The sequence below is a fragment of the Erpetoichthys calabaricus genome, chromosome 16 (genome assembly GCF_900747795.2).
Source record: "Erpetoichthys calabaricus chromosome 16, fErpCal1.3, whole genome shotgun sequence".
Classification (NCBI taxonomy): Eukaryota; Metazoa; Chordata; class Cladistia; order Polypteriformes; family Polypteridae; genus Erpetoichthys; species Erpetoichthys calabaricus.
In genome coordinates, this window is record NC_041409.2 from 64,673,881 (window position 1) to 64,696,375 (window position 22,495).

Below are 22,495 nucleotides of genomic sequence, written 5' to 3' on the forward strand. Positions count from 1 at the left end.
CAGCTTAAGGGTGGAATTAAGGGGACGTGCATTTGAGACTGAAGCCAGGAAGCACTTGTTTATTCAAAGAGTTGTAGGAATCTGGAACAGCCTACCGAGACATGGAGTTGAAGAAGAAACCTTTTAAGAAGTATCTGGATGAGATATTGAGACAGCACACTATTAGTTAAACAAATTTACTTGATGGACTGAATGGTCTCCTCTCTTTTGTCAGATTTCTTCTGTTCTTATGATTTTACCAGGAGTCCAATTACTGATGCATTTGCACTTTCATAGAATTGAATCTTGATTAAAAATATTTAAGATATTAAGTTAATTCTAAAAGGATTAAGTTAAGAGTGTGTTTAATTTCAATAGTTTTCTTACTTTTTTAGATGAATAGCCATTTGTTGGTGCAACCAGAACGCTTATATTTTGTATTTACTTATCTTTGCTGGAGTAACTTTGATTAAATGTTCTGCATAGTAAAGTTCCATTTTGAACAAACGCTAACTTCCTTTTCCAAAAATGGAGCATTTTGAGTACATTACAATATACTACTGTATATCACAGTTTGATGTAACTTCATTTTACAATTTAACATTCAGAGTGAAAATAGTCTTCTTAATAAAGTTAAATGTAAATCTTCTTATTAGTATATTTAATGAATATCAGTTAATAAATGCTATTTATGGTTAATGCTAAGGAAGCACAACAAACAAGCATGCTTTTTTGGATTACTTGCCCAGGAAGTGAACACAACTAAAGTACCCCCGTGTGCCTGAAGCTCCTGTCCATCCATTCATTCTGAATCCAATTTAAAATCACGGGGCAATGCCTACATTTGATTTGAAAAATAATTGCATGTTTTGTCATAAATCATTTAACTTATATTTGTATATATACTGTACAGAGTAGAATCATTTTCAGGAAAGATATCTTTAGTAAGAGTATTTGTTATTTATATGCAGCTTGATGATTATCCTTGCTTATATATAAGTCAGTCAGGCATTTTCCAACTTGCTAAGTCCTGAACAGGGTCATGGGGGTCTGCTGGAGCCTTTCCCAGCTAGCATAGCGTACAAGGCAAGAACAAACCCTGCTAGTCCATTGCAGGGCAAACACACACACACACACACCCCAACCACACACTAGGGCCAGTTTAGGATTGCCAATTCACTTAACCTGCATGTCTTTGGAGTGTGGGAGAAAACCCATTCAGACATGGGGAGAACATGCAAACTCCCTGCATGGAGGACCCAGGATGTGAACCCTGGTCTCCTTACCAGGAGGCAGCAGCACTACCACTGTGCCACCCTTTTATATATAAGTACTATATAAAAATACAGTAACCGGCCCCGTTTTTAGGTACACCTGTTCAACTGCTTCTTAACACAAATATCTAATCATCCAATCACACAGCAGCAATTTTATGTATTTCAACATGTAGATATTGTCAAGGTGACCTGCTGAAGTCCAGATCACCACTAGATGGGCTAGTCTGGGTATTTCAGAAACTGTTGATCTACTGACATTTTCACAAACAATCATCTCTAGAGTTTACAGAAAATGGTTCAAAATGGGAAAATATACAGTAAGCAGCAATTCTCTGGGCCAAAATGCCTTGTTGATAACAGAGGTCAGAAGAAAAAGGCCAGGCTGGCTTGAGGTGATAGAAAGGCAACAGTAACTCCAATAACCACTCGTTACAACCAAGTTATGCAGAAGAGTATCTCTGAACACACAACACACTGACCCTTGAAGATGGGCTACAGCAGCAGAAGAACACACCAGGTGCCACTCCTGTCAGCTAAGAACAGGCAACTGAGGCTACAATTCGCACAGGCTTACCAAAATTATACAACAGAACACAGGAAAAACATGGCCAGATCTGATGAGTCTCGATTTCTGCTGCAACGTGAAGGCATGGATCCATCCTGCCTTGTATCAATTGTTCAGGCTGCTGGTGGTAGTGTAAAGGTCAGTCAGTCATTGTCCAACCAGCTATATCCCAACACAGGGTCACGGGGGTCTGCTGGAGCCAATCCCAGCCATCACAGGGTGCAAGGCAGGAACAAACAACGGTCAGGGCACCAGCCCACCGCAGGGTACACACACACACACACACATACACACACCAGGGACAATTTAGAATCATCAATGCACCTAACCTGCATGTCTTTGGACTGTGGGAGGAAACTGGAGCACCCGGAGGAACCCCACACAGACACGGGGAGAACATGCAAACTCCACGCAGGGAGGACCCAGGAAGCAAACCCAGGTCTCCTTACTGCGAGACAGCAGTGCTACCACTGCGCCTGGTGTAAAGGTGTTAGGGGTATTTTCTTAGTAGAATTTCAGCCCCTTAGTACCAATTGGGAATTGTTGAAATGCCACAGCCTACCTTAGTATTGTTGCTGACCATGACTATCCCTTTATGACTGCAGTGTATCCATCTTCTGATGGCTACTTCCAGTAGGATAATGCATCATGTCACACATCATCTCAAACTGGTTTCTTGAACATGACAATAAGTTCTCTGTACTCAAATGACCTACAGTCACCAGATCTCAATCCAATAAAGCACCTTTGGAATGTGGTGGAACGGAAGATTTGCATCATGGATGTACAGCCGGCAAATCTGCAGTAACTGTGTGATGCTATCATGTCGATATGGACCAAAATCCCTGAGGAATGTTTCCAGCATCTTCTTGAATCTACGCCATGAAGAATTATGGCAGTTCTAAAGTCAAAAGCGGGTCCAACCCGGTACTAGCAAGGTGTACCCAATAAAGTGGCTGGTGAGTGTACTATATTGTACTATGCAAAAGTACAACAATATGTATTGGAAACATTAATCTTTAGTAAACATGATATTGACAAAATCAAGTGTTGCCACTCAAGCATCTTCTCTTTAAATGAAAAATACAAAATGATGTTTATATCCTCTTCATAATAACATTGCCCACATTCATGTGTTATACAAGACTTTAATTTTTTGTGTTTTGTTTTTATTGTGTTACACTGTAACTTTAAGTTTTGTGTTGCTGCTGGAACAAATAATTTAAATACTATGTCTACTATGTAATGGTTAAAAATAATACTGCTTGTTATGTCTTTGTTTTAATTTTTGTCACTTCATGAAAGTATTAAATTAGGCCTCTTTTGCATTTAAAAGAACCTAACAAAGGAAGTAGCTTAATGAAAATCAAATGCAGTCACTTAGTGTTTCAGCTGTTGGCTGCAATGTGCAAAGCTGGTACATACTGTAAAACACTTAAATCTGTTATTGTTACAAAGGGTGGCTTTGCAAAATATGAGCATGTGGGGATTGAATACTTTTGCAAACAGTATACGTCCATTTCTACTTCCAGCATTTACCCATCTACAATGAGGTCCTATTGGCATCTGTTTTAGCAGTTTTTGTAGTCAAACAATTTTTCAGGATAAGATGCTCTGGCTGGTCATTGTGAAGCACATCTGTGTCAAAGAATAAAGTTTCTTCAGGTGCATTGGTCACTGGGAGTGAAATTAAATGGAAATGTCATATCTGGCTTAGGAAAAATTAAATTTAACAGCCAATGAATTTACCCCCCTCATTTAAAAAAAACGAAAAAAAACAAGCAAAATTAAAAATCCATACCTTCTTCCTACATAGAACACGTTTTAAAAGTAAGTGGATAATTAGAACAATGTATCAAGTCACAATAAAGAAATTGCCTCTTCGGTCATCCTTGGCTTAAATCCTCACCATCACTATTTGATTTCCCTCCCCACACCTTGCCAGAATGCCTTTAGAAGAAAAACTTGACTCAAGTTCTTCAGCAAATGCCAGTTCTAACACCAGCCTGGCCAAGCAGGAGTGCTGGCAATAAGTAAATGAATAATTTCCAAGATCATAATATCTAAAATATGCTAGAAGCTTTCAGGAAATTAAAACAGAAAAATATTTATGACCTTTTTTGTTTTTTATTTATGGATTTCTACTACATTATTAAATTAGAATAAATTAAATTCAACTTTAAGGTTATTGAGCAGAGTAGAAGTATTAGGACAAAGAAATGCAGTTTTGCATCTAACCCGAGAAGCAAATAGCAGTTAAATGCAAGTAATTAGATAAATATACAAATACTGTAAATACAGTATATGCAGTAATGTGGCATTTTTAGAGACAAAGTATATACAGAATAATTAGTGAGAATTAAAATTTGAATATAAATTTACAGAGTCCAAGTGTGTGCATATATGGTTTTAAGGTGAGGTGGGAAGGATGGAGGTTGCTTAATGCTTGCACATTGAGTTCAGCAGGATGACGGCTATAGAGTAGAAACTGTTCACCTGAGCCCGCTGGTGCTGGCACATAGGCTCCTGTACCATCTCTCAGAAGGGAAAAGAGTAAACAGACCATGGCAAAGGTGAGAGAGAGTCCCCCAATGATGTCATTTGCCCTCTGCACGCACTGTTTGTGCTGGCGGTCCTCAATGGCAGGTAAGGAAGCACAAGTGATGTGTTGGGCAGTTTTCCCCACCCGCTGCAGAGACTTCCTGTCTGAGAACATGCAGTTACCATAACATACAGTCAGACTGCTGTCACTGGTGCAGTGGTAAAAGTTCACTAGAATCTGGCAAGACACCTGGACTTTTCTGGGCCACCTCTGAAAGTAAACACACTTCTATGCCTTCGTGACCAGTGTGAAAGTGAAAAGATCCATGAAAGATCTTTGGAAATTGTAACTGCCTAGGAACTTTAAGCTAGAGATACACTCAACCAGAGTCCCATTGATGAAGATGGGAGTGTGCCCGTAGTCTTTGCACTTCCTGTTGTCCATGATGAGCTTCTTGGTCTTTTACTTGTTGCTATTACAATCTGTACAATTATTAAAATACGCAGGATGAAAATCTGAAATTTATTTTTGAATTAAAGATGTAGGTATTAATTACATTTGTTGTAGGAAATGTTTCTGTCATATCCATGTTTAACTAAACTAACGCCTGAGTTGGTTTTGTGGGTGGTATGATGGCCTCACAGTTCCTTCCACCAAACGAGAGAAACATTAGTTCACCATGGGTGAAATTAAAAAAATAACAAATAAAACACCCACTGACTGTGTCACCTTCCCCCTTTTGGTTTAGAAATGACCTTAAATCAGAAAAACAGTCAAATAGCTTATGACTGTGCACTTAATAAACAGTCCATTTAGTAAGCATTGTTGGTCAGTGATATTCTAACATCCATAGAGAACAATTCACATTCATTTAAATGGCTCACTTCCTTCTTCAAGGGCCACAGAGGTATAGAGAAACCTTCGTGTGAGATTTATGCAGTTTCCTCATGTCTATATTCGATCTTTCTCTCCTCACATCCAAAAGATATGGAGCTACTACTCTGAATTGAATTTATATGTGACAGTGTCCTATGATATGCCGGGCTACTTTAAGTTTGGTTCCATCCGTGCACTCCGTGCTGCTGGGTTAAGCTTTGGGTCTCTGTGCCTGTGAACTGGATACGGTGAACCATCCATCCATCCATTTTCCAACCCGCTGAATCCGAACACAGGGTCAAACCCAAAAATGGAAATATATATAGACTTCCTTCCATATGCTTTCACGGTAACATTTAAAACATAATCTGATTTTTCAGATTACTCTTGAAGTGTTATCCGTATATCTAAAAAAGGAAACATAAAGGTGATTTCCAGGTTGATAATAAAAAGAAAGCTAATGCAAACGTTTATAGCGACGCGAATCTCACAGAGCGGTGCTTTACTGCCACCTACTGTACTAGAAATGTAGTTCATGCTTTTGTGCCCTCCCCCTTCCACCCCCATACCGCCCGACTTCCTGTTACGTTGATTTCAGGCGACAAAGAGAGAAAGAGGCAAGTCGCGTGGCCGCGCGCAAGGGATTGAGCGACGCGGGCACGCGCTACATAGAGGGGCCTGATCCAGTGGCGCGTGCGTACTGTTTGTAAACAGCTGGATACATCAGAACGTGAGAACCGGAACCAGACCCTGGACCGGCCCGCGAAGATGCAGTAAAACTGCTCAACTGAGATTGAGTGTTATACATGTGCACATCGCTCGCTAGTGCCAAACGCAAATACTATATTACTGCGTAGATAGCATAATGTGATCCGGTCTACAGCCGAACTCAGTAAGCGCTGCAGTGTTGTGGATTAGTTGAGCATCGTAATGGTTTCTGGTTTGCGAGATGAACTACAACTCCGGTTTAGCAAAGGAGCGTACTCGCCAATTCTGGATCACAGTCGTCATTAAATGTTGTGCTCGTAAGTCCAGACAGTTTAAGTGGAATATATGGGCTTGTTAGGATGAGAGTATTAAAGGACAACTAGCACTGATCGAGTCCAAGGGACGCTGACCTTGACACGTTATGGAAATCGGAGTAATTGGGCAATTGCGGTGTAGTTGCTTATCCTGGAGCTGCTAACACAGAAGGAGAGGCCCAGTGGATAGTGTTGGTCCAGACCTTCTGCTTGGCTGATATTTACTAAAGAACTCGAGTCAAGTGTTTCTTCCTGACAGCATTCTGGCAAAGTATGGGGAGGGAAATCGAATAGCGACGGCGAGGATTTACTGTCAGTCAGCCTGGACAGCTGCAAGCCAAGGATGACCGAAGAGGCGATTTCTTTATTGTTTACCACTGGTCGCCTCCTACGACAGCGGCATTTCATTGACTTGTTTTCTGTTAGTTTCTTAATCCCTCACTCAACTAAAAAGTGAAAGATTGCCAAGTGGACTGTTGTTTCGCTGACCTGTCAGAAATGCCCTGGCCATTTTCCGAGTCAATTAAAAAGCGGGCCTGCCGCTACCTGCTACACCGTTACCTTGGCCATTTTCTGCAAGAGAAGCTGAGCCTGGATCAGTTGAGTTTGGACTTGTACCAAGGCACAGGCTCGTTGGCGCAGGTCCCTTTGGACAAGTGGGTAAGTAAATGGCATTAGTCACAGCTCACTGCACAGCCTCTGCTGAAACTATACAATAAGTGCGTCTGTAGGAATGGCTGGAATAAGGCGAGTTATGTTTTTTTCTTTTTTTAAAAAAATGAGGGGGTGAATGCCACTGCAGAACAGTCCAATACATGCACCATGCATACTCTAAAAGTGATAGAAGCCAAACGTCCTGTTTAAATGTGTAGGTGGCATATACAGGATAGATGGATAGCCAAATAGAAGTGAATGACGTTGGAAGAATTGGTCTCAGTTCCATGGATGACCGGGATCCCAAAAAATACATAAGACAGGACGTGGCAGCAATGTCAGACCAATCCTGCTATTGTTGGTGGACCCAAATTCATTGAAAGGCCAAAAATACAGGTTTTCATTTAAGTGGTGCCTTCAGGTGTTTTAAAGAAATGTAACGTGGTATCCATATGTAATAGCATGAGGTAAAAGTGTCAGTTTAGGACAGTAATTTGAAAACATGCTGTTTTTCAAATGGCAGTCGTGGATCTTGGTCTGCTGCTCGAATTTCTAAAGACTTACAAAAGTAAAATCACAGTTTTTTACGTGATAGGATACTGTTGTCAAAAAGTCTCATACAAAGTACATCAGACCCCCTGCTTATTATCTTTATATACTTATGCCAGTGCTAAATCATGTTGTTACTTTTTGTATGTTTCAGTTTTCTTTACTTCTGGTCCCAATAGTTTCTTTGATGCTGATGTTAGTGAATGTTATAATCTGCTTACAATACACTGCTGAAAAGTATAATGTGGTTTGTAACTTGGTATTTTGTTCCATAACTCCACTTCACTCACTGTTTTGTGGTATGCTTAAATATTTAAAAAGGGTACCATGGATACATATAAATATCCAAGATAATTTAAGGGAAGGCATTTCTTTTATTTATTTATTACAGGTATTTGTAGTGATGAACTGGTGTCACACTAGTCCATCCAGCCTTTTAAGAATGATGACAGTGCTCTGGGTTAAACAGTCAAAGACTGTCTATTAGTGACTGTACATTTATTTTTCTCATAGTCATTAAATGAGATCCTGGAATCCGTAGATGCTCCTTTTGAAGTAATCGAAGGCTTTATCCAAACAATATGTTTGTCTGTTCCGTGGGCTTCACTGCTACAGGAGAACTGTGCCTTGGAAGTAAAGGGGCTTAAGATGGTTTTCAGACCAAGACCTCGAATGGGTAAGTGTAAGCTGCTCATTCTATTTGCTCTTTGCAGACAGGATTTACTTTGTGTAAATGTTTTAGTTCAAGACACAAAGGACTTGTACATCTAAGAAAATAATTTAATTAACGGAAATGCCAGTTTTATTTGTTTAGGAAAGTGTTTGTTTGTTTTTTGTAACCTTGTCATTTTTAAAGTGTTAGTGAAAACTATTGAAATACAATCTAGTATCAGGATTGTGGGTGCCAAAGTCTTTTCCAGTAAAATTGTGCATGAGGGAGAAGAGATGGTCCTTAGAATGTTAGTCTATAATCTCATAATTCTTTTGAGACCTCTCACATCCTTGCTTACAAGGCATCTTAAAATATGTGCATATTTTTATAATACAAATACATTTATGACTTGAGAAATTAAATTTATTAAGTAGCTAACAAATCAAAAAGCAGTGTAACGTACACTGAAATTAGATGGCTGTTCCGATTGGAAAAATGTAAAAAATGCTATGAAATTTGGAAAACAGGGCGGCACGGTGGCGCAGTGGGTAGCGCTGCTGCCTCGCAGTTGGGAGATCTGGGGACCTGGGTTCGATTCCCGGGTCCTCCCTGCGTGGAGTTTGCATGTTCTCCCCGTGTCTGCGTGGGTTTCCTCCGGGGGCTCCGGTTTCCTCCCACGGTCCAAAGACATGCAGGTTAGGTGGATTGGCGATTCTAAATTGGCCCTAGTGTGTGCTTGGTGTGTGGGTGTGTTTGTGTGTGTCCTGCGGTAGGTTGGCACCCTGCCCAGGATTGTTTCCTGCCTTGTGCCCTGTGTTGGCTGGGATTGGCTCCAGCAGACCCCCGTGACCCTGTTCGGATTCAGCGGGTTGGAAAATGGATGGATGGATGAATTTGGAAAACAATTGCAGACACAATTAACATCTCAATACATGTTTTATTTTTCTGTTCTTGTGTATTGATGAAGTTTTGATTTAAAGATAGTGGCAAAGTTAAATAGAAAAAACTGATGAAACCATTTAAATGCTGTATAAGTAGGCACTTACTTTGTGTTTGCATTTTGTAGGTTATTTGGAAAGAAGAGCTGTAGGCAATATGTCAGGTTTAACCATGCCTTTTATTTAAGTAAGTATGGATGTGTTAACCTGGTACGGTTTTTGTATTGCAGCATCCGATTCAGAACCAATGTGCTGGTCCAGCCTCATGGCTAGCAGCATGCAACTTGCCAAGGAGTGTCTTAGCCAAAAATTGACAGATGAACAAGGTGAAGGTCTTCAGCCTTTAGAGGGTCTAGAGAAATTTGCAGAAACAATTGAAACAGGTATGTTGTTTTTTCAGCAAAATATTACATTGTTATGAAAAGAATACATTTTTGTTCAGATAGTATGTAATCAGTATATGATTATATACTGTAAATATAAATGTAAGTATCGCTTTCTATTCCGTATAGCATTTTTGAAGCTAAATGTCCACCAAATAAAACAAATTGATCTACTGTCATCCATTAATTTACTGGACTAGTGAAAGGAAGAGGTAATCTATAATCAGGTGATATTATAAATATTCAGAATGTTACAAAATAATGTAATGTCAACTTATTTAAAATATCTGTAACTTATGAACTTGTTTTCCATATTGTAGACCTAATTCAAATCTGCAAAAATGTATTAATCATTTTCACAATTTAGGAATACCTTAACAATTTTATAGACCCTATCCAAATGTTTAAAAACAATTTTGTAATAGTTGAAATACAAAATGTTACATTAATTGCTTGGCTTGTTGGAGCAGTGACATATAAGACATACTGTTGTTATCAGGTACCACTTTGCAGTTGGTCCAAGCTGGTAAGTTCTTCTGCTTTAAAGGGCTGCCATTCAAATATATTTAATAAATATTAAACAAAATGCCTAAGCTGATTTAAGTTTTGATAGGCATCAAAGCACTTACAATGCCCTCATACTTCAATATATACCACAAACTAAAAAGATTACAATATGCAAGTTTTCGAGGCATCTCAGGCCCCTTCTTCAGGCAAGATGTAATGATTATGTTGATTACATCTTGCCTGAATAAGGTGCCTGAGTTGCCTCGAAAGCTTGCATATTGTAATCTTTTTGTTAGCCAATAAAAGGTGTCATTTTGCTTGACTTTTCACTACATTCACGATACACAGTACAACACCCTAGTACTACTTACTGTATATACCACAAGAAATTCTAGAAATGGAAATCGCATGGAAGAAAGCCATTACCCGATATTCAGATGTGCTTGTTTGTCAGAGCTTGAGGAGAACAGTTAATTGATCTAGCTTACATTGGTTGATAGTCTGAGAACAGACAGCACAGACCGCATTATCACAGAAAAGTGTAGGCGTAACAAAGCAGTAAATACAGACAATAGCTGAGAACACAATTGAGCAGATGGAATATTAGCTTAATCATTTTGAACATAATGACAGATGGAGTTCCAAGAATGCATGTAATCAAAGATTTACATATATTAGGAGCTCAATGCTGAAAGAACAGTATAGAGAATAAAGGAGAAAGTAAGAAAGCCCCATTCAAAGGACAGGCAAACTATTTTCATTCAAAATACAGTCAGAACTAGGGTCAAGCAGTCATTTTTTATTTAGTGTCAATAACAACATGCATCTTCAAAGGGGTTTTTTCTCCAGGTCTGACATTTACAATAAAGTGTTGTATACAGACCTTAAAGAGTCTTTGATTAGACAGGGACAATTAGGTCAGTGCAGCAAAGCACGGTTGTACAGATTGCATGCTTCAATGTTGATGAAGAGATTGTGAATGAAGAAGGTCAAAGGAAGACAAGAGTGAGGAGCTCAATAACAAAGAAAGATCAACAGACTAGTAAAAGATCAGAGTGTGCTAGGTCAGAGACATGGGTATTTGTTGGTTGTATTCCTCTGGAAGTAAACAGATACAAAATATTTCCAGCTGCAAGAGATACTGTATATAATTGATCAAGAGAGTCCAAAACATTTAAGAGGGGATAGAAAATCTGAAGTACACTACAAAGAACAGATGAGAAGTTGACAACAAGAATAACAACACTGTATAAAGTGAGGCAGATTAAAATAGTAAATTAAGTGAAGTTAAGTGATACTTGTGTTATAGCAAGGACATCAGTAGATCACTATGAGAGAGAGAAAAAAGTGGACCAGGAAATATGAAATATTTGAAAGAAAGAAGATCAAAAATTGCATGTCTAAGCAAAGAATTAGAAATGACTATAGCATTACAGTCTTTATTAAGCAAAAGGAAAATATTCAAGAATAGTGGCTTTTAAGAGAAGTAAAGTGAACAGAATGATGATTTTCATTATGATGCTATTGTTATATGAATGAATTAAGCTAAAATTGTGCATTAAAGAAAATTTAAATGGACTCCATCATTGAGTAATACATGGTCATTAAGAATATGTTAAAGCATAACTAAGAACTAACAGAAAACGCAAGTTGTGGTAAAAGACATGCTGGATATGGAATGGCAGGTTTCAGCCCAGAGATATTTCATAGACACTAAATTAGTTTAGACTGTGGTCAAAAATACAGTTATAGGTACTGTCAAAAACAACTCCAAATCTTATCACCAAGTAAGATCAGTCTTTGAGAAATGTTACAGTAGTGTAATCATTGTGATTAAGTAAATACATAGAATAAACAAGGCAATTCCCTGTATTTGATCAAGCCTCACAGACACGTTTATTGTACATACCTTTTTTATTCAGTAGTAAGACTTCATAATAGAAAGAGAAATTACAGTCTCAGGTGGCTTGCTGGTTTATGTTCAGTTATTTTTATAAATTAATATCAGCTGGCAGATTTTGTACAGCATTCTGGATGGATGCTTCATTGATTCCATGTCATTCACTTTTTAAAGTAAGTAGTCTATCCATAGATTCTTTGCTGCAGCAAATTGTGTTGTCATCCAGGGCTAATTTAGCCTGGTGAATTTCTGCAAAGCTTATATGTATAAGCTACAGTAGATAGCACTTTATTTTCCCAGAGTAGAAATTTAACTTTAATAGAAGCTCTGGAGCCTCATATATAAACGGTGCGTGCGCACAAAAATGTTACGTACGAATGTTTCCACGCTCAAATCGCAATGTATCAAACCTAAACTTGGCATAAAGTCACGCACATTTTCACGGTAGCTCCAACCCTGGCATGCGCAAGTTCTCTGCTTGGTTTTGCAAACTGGCGGTACCCAGCGTCAAAGCAGTGCTACAGTTCCTGTGTGGTTACCCTTTCTTTGTTAGATCCACATCCCTGACGCGGCTTTATCAAATACACTGAAACTAACTGCATATTGTTTATTAGTTTCTGGCATCTGATTGTAATTAACCTGTAACAGTATAATGATCCTGGGAATAGCCAAAGTATTCCAAATACCATAGCTGCTTTAGCGTTGTTACTCTCACTGCACCTTCTTTTTCTTCTTTCAGCCGCTCCCGTTAGGGGTTACCACAGCGGATCATCTTTTTCCATATTACTCTCACTGCATCATTTGGGGTACTTATATCACTATATCTGAGTAGGGAATCACAGATCTACAGCAGCTGATTGGAAAGACAATTATCAGTATACAGCATCAAGCACACGCTGCCTCAGCCCTGCTGTCTATTAAACTGCTCTCACACGGCAAATGCTTCAAAACCTTTCCTGTACGGACCTCGCGGTTCAGAAACAGTTTCATCCCAAGAACTATAAATGCACTCAATCAGTCCATCAAGTGCTCCTTGTAGAACTGTATGTACTTATAAGTACAATTACCTCACTGTTAACTTGCACTACAGTTATAATATTGCACAACCTGAGCCACTTTATAAAGCGTGTATTTACATATGATGACGATATCATTTTTAAGATGAAATGCAGCAAAATATGTTTATTATATTATACAGATAAAACTTTAACTTAATTTAAATAATTTATATTGTTAATAAATAAACATGTGAGGACACAGTGCCGCAGCACTAGCAAGTAGCTGGCGCTCCGTTCACGGATTATTCCTGCCTCGCGTTGTATTCTTGCTGGTGCAACACTTTAAGGATAGATGGATAGAGCAATTAAACATGTACATTGGAACCTCGGTTCACAACCATAATTCGTTCCAAAACTCTGGTCGTGAACCGAAGCAATTTCCCCCATAGGATTGTATGTAAATACAATTAATCCATTCCAGACCATACGAACTGTATGTAAATATATATTTTTTTTAAGTTTTTAAGCACAAATATAGTTAATCAAACCATAGAATGCACAGCGTAATAGTAAACTAAATGTAAAAACATTGAATAACACTGAGAAAACCTTGAACAACAGAGAAAACTAACATTGCAAGAGTTCGCGCTATACTGTAGCCTAATGACCCGATCGCTGTAAACACTTTTTTTTTTGAGTTTTAAGCACAGGGGAAAAAAGGAACATTTGAACAAATCCGAACTTTATTTAAAAGCCAACCATAAGCAACCAAGAAAGTAACATTGCAGGAGTTCACGCTAATAGCTTTACAACCCGATCACTGTGTAAACTTTTTTTTTAATGAGTTTTAAGCAGAGGGAAAAAAATGAACATTTGAAAAATCAGAAATTTAATAAACAACCAAGAAAAGTAAGATTGCAGCAATTTACGCTACGAACTGAAAAATGAACATTTGAAAAATCCGTAATACAAAAACTAACCATAAACCACCAAGAAAACTAACCTTGCATGAGTCGAGTTCTGGCATGAAGTGAAGAGGAACTGGGTGGAGAACAATCCGGTCTTGTCGCAGTTGAAGACTTGTTGCGGGATATAGCCTTCGTTCTCCACTAATTTTGTGAAATTTTTCATGAATTCTTTCGCAGCTTCAGCGTCGGAACTAGTAGCCTCTCCATGCCTTACCACACTATGAATGCCACTTCTCTTGCAAAACATTTCAAACCATCCTCTACTGGCTTTAAATTCCTCACTTTCGCCACTCGTAGAAGGATAGTTTTGCAGCAAATCGCCCTGAATCTTCCTGGCTTTCTCGCATAATATCGCCTCGCTTATGCTATCCCCTGCAAGTTGCTTCTCATTCAGCCACACTAGCAACAGTTTTTCCACCTCTTCCAGCACTTGAGGCCTCTGCCTGGTTCACGCTGTAATTCCTTTTGCAACATCAGCTGCTTTAATAGATTCTTTCTGCTTTGGAATAGTCGAAATCGTAGATTTTGACTTCTTGTACTCGGCGGCAAGATCAGTAACACGAACGCCACGCTCATACTTTTCAATAATTTCTTTCTTTACTTCGATTTCAATTTTCTGCAAAACTTTCTTCTCACCACTCTTCACTTGCTTAGAAGCCATGGTTAACTGCAAAAGCACATGAAATACTGTAGCGCACAAAGAGTTCACAGGTAAAGCACGCACGTCTGACTGAGAACAATAAACAGGGAGAGGCTGAACACGTGCTTAAATACAGTAATCCGTGCGTACGAACCAGAAGGGAAATGAAATAGAGCACAAAGAGTTCACAGCGAAAGCACGCATATACGTGCAAGCACGCACGTCTGACCGAGAACAATGCAACACGTGCAGAAATCATCGGCGCGCCCAAACCTTAAAGGAAACTGGCTTGTTCGTATACCGAGTGTGTGGTCGTGAACCAAGGCAAACGTTTGGTGAACTTTTTGGTCGTAAACCGATTTGTACATGTACAGAGACATTCGTGAACCAAGATTCCACTGTACTACGAAGATACTTAAATGTTCCTTAAACGTTTTGAAGAATCGGCGTTCTAAGTTTATATATGGCTTAACATCTATTACAGAGCTGATAGATAGATAGATAGATAGATAGATACTTTATTAATTGTGTGGTGATTGGGTATTTGGAGAAATAAAAGTAATCACAGGAATTGGGGGTTAGTACGTTTGAAAGAGACAGTACTGCTACAATAAAGTATTTCATCGAATGTCGCTCATGGCGCAGCAAGCATCTTGCGTGAGACATGAACAATCGCTGCGCAACCGTGTTCCCATGTTTAATAACATGCTTTAACTCCTATCATCATGAAAATGATATCACGTATACATCTCAGTATTTTAATTATTCAGAGCTGTAATATTACAAATGTAATGGATTCTGTGTCCTGTCGGAGGAAGAGAAAGCCTGGAAGCACGTAGTGATTCACACACTTAGAGCACATAGAAGATCAAATACAAAACAAAGCATTTAATATGCTACTTTAGTTACGATGTGAGTTGAGAAACTAGTAAATTAAACGATTTTAAGATGAAGTTTATGATGTTCTACTTTAATGACAAAATAAACTATGTGATTAAAGTGGAAGTTTCGAGATTAAAGTTGACATTTCGAGCTTTTTCCCCCACTGTGTGCCTTTTTTTTTTCTCTGTACCCTAATAAGCTTTCATATGACACTCAGACAATGAGCTACGACATGGCCTTTTCACAGCGACTTTGATATGTGACAACTTCATTTTTATTTTGGCCACTGTGCGACTTTGTGAACTTGAGCTTTTGAGTTTCTCCGACACACTGTGTCACTCGATCAACTTCCTTTTGTTGTTTATACCACTGTTGAAACAAACAAATAGTACGTTTTTCCTTGCCTCCACTTGGTAATCGCTGAAATTCTGCTATTTTCCCCTGTGCTTTTGCCATTGTCTTTTCACAGAAGGCTGAGCTTAAGGGCTGTTTATATTGGTTTGCATATTCAAAGAGGTGTAATTCTGGGAGGAGTTGGGGCGGGACAGCAGGTGCGTGCACGTACTTTTCACGCTGACCGGGATTTATGTAGCGGAAGAACATGGAAGTTGGCGTTCGCACAGATTTATGCATTTGGATTTTTTTATGCGTATGAACATTTCCGCTTTTGTGCTTACACCATGTTATAGTGTGAGTTCTACGTACGGCGTTATACATGAGGCCCCTGGAAATGTTATATTAAACAACAACAAACCCCCCTCTCAAACCTACACACAAGAATTATAGAAAAGTAGAAAAAACTTCTGACTTGGATAATGGTAATAGCAGTGTGTTATAAGGTCGTTTAACAATGGGTATGAAGGAGCCCAAGTAGCATTTCTTGAGACACTTCTGCTGGATAGTTAACTGACTAAAAATACTTAATGATAGTGTGTCAAAGAGATGATGTGCAGCTTTGTTAATTAAGGCCATTCTTTTCTCCGCTGCTACCTCCAGCAGGTCAAGAGTGCAATCCCTTAAATGAACCTGCTTTAGCTTGTTGATTTGGTGGGCATCTCTTAAAATGCCAAGCTCATCTTAGAATGGAAAATTGTACTGGCTATCGCAGAGTTAAAGAACTTGTGCAGCATATCCCTTCTCACATTAAAGGAATGCTGTCTCCTAAGTAAAAATAGTCTGATCTGCCCATTCTTATATAGTTCCTCTGTGTTACTAGACCAGTCCAGTTTATTATTGATGTATATCTATAGCAGTACACCACTGCCACATCCCCTCCCTGAATAGTGTGCGGACATCAAGGTTTTTTGCTGTGAGAAAAATCAGTAACTATTTCCATGGTTTTGCAGATGTTACGTTGCAGACTATATTTTGCACCAAGAAACAAAGTTTTTCACCTGACTCTTATACTCTGTCTCATTCTCCTTGTCAGTACACCCTATTAGTGCAGAATCATTACATAATTTCTGTAAGTGACTTGACCTGGCATTTGTTGTACTTATACTCAGAGGTGTACAGGATGTACAGAAAACATGACAAGACTTTTCTTGTGGTGCTCCAGTGTTGCTCACATCCACATCAGTCCTTTAGCTTCACAAACAGTGGTCCTCCGGATAAATAGTGCATTATCCAGGGCACCATAGGCTCATCCACCTGCATATCTTTCAGCTTACTCCGTAACAGGGATAACTGGTTCATATTGAAATCCCTGGTGAAATTAAAAACCATAATCCTCATAGTGCTGCCAGTTTAGTCCAGATGGGAATAGGCATTGGAGAGCAGACAGGTAATTTCATTTTCCACTTCAGTCTTTGTGTGATAGGCAAACTGCAGTTCCTTTAAGCTTTGGTTTAAAGTAACAAGTGAAATGACATGTTGCAGAGCTATCTATTCATAATTATTAATTTAAGAAATTTTATGCTAATGTTGAAAATGGAAAGTTGAAGTTTCCTGTTCTTTAAGAGATAATCTATTTTAAAACTCATTTTAGTTAATAACTTGAAAATATTCCTGTTTTCCTTGCGAAATTTTGTTTTCAAAATTCTATATGTTCGTTCACCCACTAATTATTTTGTTGGAATCTGAGCTGATTATTTTGGTTTTCTGAGAATCACCCTTTATAAATTAGCAATCTACTAATGTATTTTTAAATATTGCAGTTTATCTCTCACAATTGGTTTCTTAGTGTTATTTGTCTTTGATATGATAGCTGTTGGGTACTCTACTGAATGGGCCTGTCTACCTGTTACTCTTTTATGTATTTTTTCTTCAGTTCTAAGAAGAGTTAAAGTTACATTTTTGGACACAGTTCTCAGGATTGAACACATACCAGAAAACTCAAAAACTGGAATAGCTCTTGAAATGCGCATCAGTAGGCAAGTAAAACACTCATATTTGAAAAGTGTTGAAAATGTTAAAACACTACAACCATCTCTTTTATGTTTTACATTCTATTATGCCTAAATTGTCATGTTTTGTCTACAGAGTTGAATATTTTGATGAAACTGGAGATGAATGTTCTGGAGTAAACGTTCATCAACCAACAATGTTTGCTCATAAAACACTGAAGCTAAGTGGCTTTACAGTATTCTGGGATGAGTTTTCAGAAGCAGCACGGACCTGTCCCAAGTTCTCATCTACTCAGCCAGTAAGGTCTAGCACACATCTTGGGTTGTTTGTGTGTGTGTGTATATGTGTATATGCAATTGGCTGATGGTGGGTGGTGCATAATGAGTGTTTTAAGAAGAGCCCAAACCTCCAGATGCTAAAATTGAATCATTGTGTAATCTAGTTTTTAATTTGTTTTCTTAAATTTGAAAACTGGTTTAAAGCATATGATTGCATGGATAAAAATTACATTTATTAAAGAAATTATAAACTTATGATATACAGCAGTTGTAAAAATTCATAAAGTCCCAGAAAATTGTGTGAGCTGTTTGGATTTGAATAAGAAAACTAAGGGAATTCTGAGTTACAGGCATGCAACAAACAGCACAATACAGATATTATCAGTTACATAAAGCAACATAAAAGAGGATTTTCAAAGGGGTCAAAGTCAGAAAGGTATCTAATCTGGATCGAATTTCTAGATGCATTTTAAAATCTTGTAGTGACTTAATTAGAAGAAGAAGAAGGCAGACAACATTCTTCTATATCCGAGGAAATAATGAAGGTGGTCAGCATTTTAAATATCTTGATGTCTCCATTAATGACAACCTGACAGTCTTGGTTAAAGTCTTCAAAGCTCATAGCTTTTCTTCCTTAGAGATCTGAAGAAAGCCTGAATGCTTGTCATCTACGCTAACCAACTCCTACAGGTTCACTTTGGAGTTCGCATTCACTGGCAGTATGACATCCAGCTATGGCACCTGGTTAGCTCAGGATTAGAAAGTATTACAGTGAGTGCTGAAATCAGCACAGAATATTTCTAGTACACAGATGCCTTCTGTTCCAAACATTTATGACACACACTGCATAAATAAGGCAAACTGCTTTATTAAAGACCTTAGCAATTCTGCACAACTACTTTTCTCCCTCCTCTATTCTGAAAAATGGTACAGGACCACTAGCATTTGCACCAGTGATTTCAGAGACTGTTTTTATCCACAGATCATAAATTTACTCAGCAACCACTTGATTAATTGTGTCTTCTATACAGATTATATGTATTGAACCAGTTGTATAAGTGTCCTGTGTACAGAATACAGTGAAATTCTTTCTTGCATTTCTAACTTAGATTTTGTATGTAACTAATATGTCACCACTGCCTAGTGCCATGACAAAGAAGAATGTATTAAAATAGATATCATAGATTATATTTTATTTGTCCCCAGATAACTTCATTGTAGATACTAGTGTTGCATTCAAGATATTTTACTGTGTCCATTCTGTTCTGTGGTTTGTTTTTAGTATTGTATTACTGTACTTAGTATATGAGAGATAAGCAGTTTAGAATTTCATTGTACTCTGCACCCATGACAATAAATTTGAACTCAAAACTGAATCGAGCTAATAGGATGCAAACATACAAGATTAGGTAAAATGTGGAATGCCACAGAGAAGAGTGTGTTGTTTAAAATATAAAGTATAACAAAGATTACTATTGTTTTAATTGGATTAATTTTGAGGAGCATTAATGGTTTACTTTTAATGTTAAAGTTGACATGCTTTGCTACTTCCTTTTTTGTCTTTTTCCTACTTTAAATCTTTATACATATGAATTATTCTTGATGATTTCTTCTATGTCTTAATAAGTCATTTCTGGAATCTGTTTTTCTGAAACATTATTAGGAAATAGAACCAAAGCTTTCTCCAAGTTGGAATCCCAAAATCATTTGTGAGCCACATCCACAGTTTACAAGAACAGAGTCTGAAATAGCACCTTTTGAACCTGTGCAAATTGGTTACCTGAGTGGCACAGTGGATCTTAGCCTTACTTTGAAACAAAATGAAGCATATCCAGGAGCAAAGGTGATGTAATTGTTTTGATGTAGTCATTCTAAGTATGTTTGCTTCTTGACTCAGCTTTCACCAAACTATTTTGCCAATACAACTGAAATTTAATATAAGAAAGGCATTTGCTCTTTTTTAAATTTACGTAAAAATTCCATTCTTTCATCAGCACATTACATGCACTTGATGAATATAATATGTTAATTATTAATCATGTCTCCTAAAAGGTTGCTTAAGACACTTGAGGCTCGTTTTTGATCATTTTCACAATGCTCTGTAGTGAGAAGTCAAGTGACAGCCTGTATGGCTATTAGTGTGATCCAATGTTACTTTGCTAATCTGCTTTACAAAGAAACTGTGGATATAGGTTTCTCTGTAAACATTGTATATGTTAGCTACAGTCCCCTAAAAATTGTATGTGCAATAATTTAATATCTTATAAACTGGCATTTGGCAGAAATAAAATTAAGTGATTGGTTTATTTTTCAAGTTATTAGTCTGCTGCATCTTATTGTAGTAATTTCAACTTGCATTTCCTCACAGTGTTAGCTTAGTTCATTGATTCAGTAATTTAGGACATTAATTTATGCACGATTGTTTATACTCGCATATGTCAGTAGGGGTGATGTCTGAACTTTACTATTCCAAAACCTTTAGCCATTTAGCTATAGTTTGCTGGTGATCTGAGAATCATTGTCCTGTGGCATGATCTAGTTTTGGCCAAACTTAACTTGTTGATCAGATGGCCTCATGTTTCTCTTTTAGATGCTCAAGAAGAGAGAGTAGTTCATAATAGACTGAAAGACTGTGAAGCGCCCATGTCCTATGGCTGGACAACAACCACAAGTCATCACTCCTTTGCACATGACATTTTCATGAGATTTGTGTGTTGAAGTACAGTGTTTGGTTTTTATGTGTTTACATGGTGCCTAATAACGAAACAACTTCACTTAATAAACTCATTACGGTCTTGTCTGTCAAATGCAACTTTACAATCATATGCCTTGTGCTCTTGTTTGTTTTTGTAAGGAGGGTCTTTGTTTTGCGTTTCCTTCCATGAAAACTGCCCATTTAGTTTTTTCATAATGGCAGAGTAATGAACTGTACCATTTACCTTATTATATTTTCTGGGAAGATAATACAGTCTAACCTTTGAGATCATACCTCCCTCTTCTGAGATGGTTGGCAGCTGTCTTGAATGTTCTCTGTTTGTAAATAATCCTTCTCATAATAGAATTAATTGTTGATTTATATCCCCTTAAACACCAATGACTAGGAACAAGTTCTCTGAGATCATCGTAGATGTGTTACCATAAACCTGAATGCTTCATATTGAACTGCTAAAAGTCCCTGCTAAAACAGAGCTGGTAGCACTTCCTGATATTCAAATACTCAAGGATGCTTGGTTAGCAGCATCTTACTCTAATTTCATTCTTAATTGAAATGAAAGAAATATGGATATACTTTTAGACAGATGGTTTCTGCTGTTTGTTTAGTTTTGTTGAATAAAAAAGGAGTTGTAGGACTTGGTAAGGACTATGTATTTTTTATTTATGTCCTTGTGTGCAAAGCCATAGAATTAAAAGAGGATATAGATCATTTTTCACATGGTTGTAAACCTGTCTATCCATCCATCTATCTATTATAAAGTTCAAGGTCTCTACAAGAACCATTGAGAACAAGACTGTAACTCACCCTGTATGTGGTATCTTAAATAAATACTGACTTTTTTTTTTTCTCTAAAGCTGGATGTCAGTGGACAGGTTGATTCTGTAAATATTCTTATGTCCCCACGCCAAGTCCACCTTGTATTGGATATGCTTGGAGTGTTCTCAGGATCAGGTTAGTTTCCTGCTTATATTATTTTGAAAAATCTATAAATGTTTATGCGGTACTTTTTAAAAATAGTTTAAATTAGTATTTTCATATCTGGTAAGGTTGTATTATATTAAGGATTACTTGTGTGTTCTGTTCTCTGTATTGTATTTACCCCATCTTTTAACACCCACTGCACACCCAACCTACCTGGAAAGTGTGTGTCTCTCTGAATTGCCTTTCCCGAGATTTTTTTTCTCCACACTGGTTATTTTTTGGGAGTTTTTCCTTGTCTTCTTAGAGAGTCAAGGCTGGGGGGCTGTCAAAAGGCAGGGCCTGTTAAAGTCTGTTGTGGCACTCCTTGTGTGATTTTGGGCTATTCAAAATTGTAATTGTACCATGTGCTACCTGTCTGTGATTTTGTGTAACAAATTCTTCTCAACTATACATAATAGAACTAACTATTTTACATTACAGCAAGTAATTAACCAATTAATTTATTAAACATTTTCGTTCTGTTTGGCTTTGAAATTAACACGCAAGTACTTTTTAAACTTACACCTTTACTGTAACACTTCAGTAAAAACAATATTTGGAATTAACTTTTTGTCAATATCGCATTGAATTTTGATTCTGTGTTTATACGTTGCGTTGACACGATGTAAGTCTAACTGCCCGTGAGTGAATATCATTTCTTTCTCTCTAATAAATTAACTGACCTTATACATTACAGCGAGTAATTAACCAGAGTTAAAAATAGTAAAACGTAATAAATTGAAAGAAAATTATGTTTCATGTTGCGTTAGAGGTATTCTTTGAGTTATACTTTTTCGTTCTGTTTGGCTTTGAAATTAACACGCAAATACTTTTTAAACTTACACTTTCACTGTAACACTTCA

At 37.6% G+C, this 22,495-nt stretch overlaps 1 protein-coding gene across 3 annotated transcripts in view; it reads left to right on the forward strand.

The window, feature by feature from the left end:
• Positions 1–5,879: 5,879 nt before the first annotated feature.
• atg2b (autophagy related 2B) overlaps positions 5,880–22,495 on the forward strand; it is an 84,416-nt gene continuing 67,800 nt past the window's right edge. For all 3 annotated transcript variants that reach the window (XM_028822118.2, XM_051919861.1, XM_028822119.2), the window contains exons 1-7: positions 5,880–6,921; positions 7,978–8,140; positions 9,285–9,437; positions 17,602–17,704; positions 17,814–17,976; positions 19,620–19,799; positions 21,527–21,623. In XM_028822118.2, the coding sequence (XP_028677951.1) occupies positions 6,760–6,921; positions 7,978–8,140; positions 9,285–9,437; positions 17,602–17,704; positions 17,814–17,976; positions 19,620–19,799; positions 21,527–21,623 (1,021 nt within the window). In that variant the 5' untranslated portion in view covers positions 5,880–6,759. The remainder of the gene's footprint in view (positions 6,922–7,977; positions 8,141–9,284; positions 9,438–17,601; positions 17,705–17,813; positions 17,977–19,619; positions 19,800–21,526; positions 21,624–22,495) is intronic.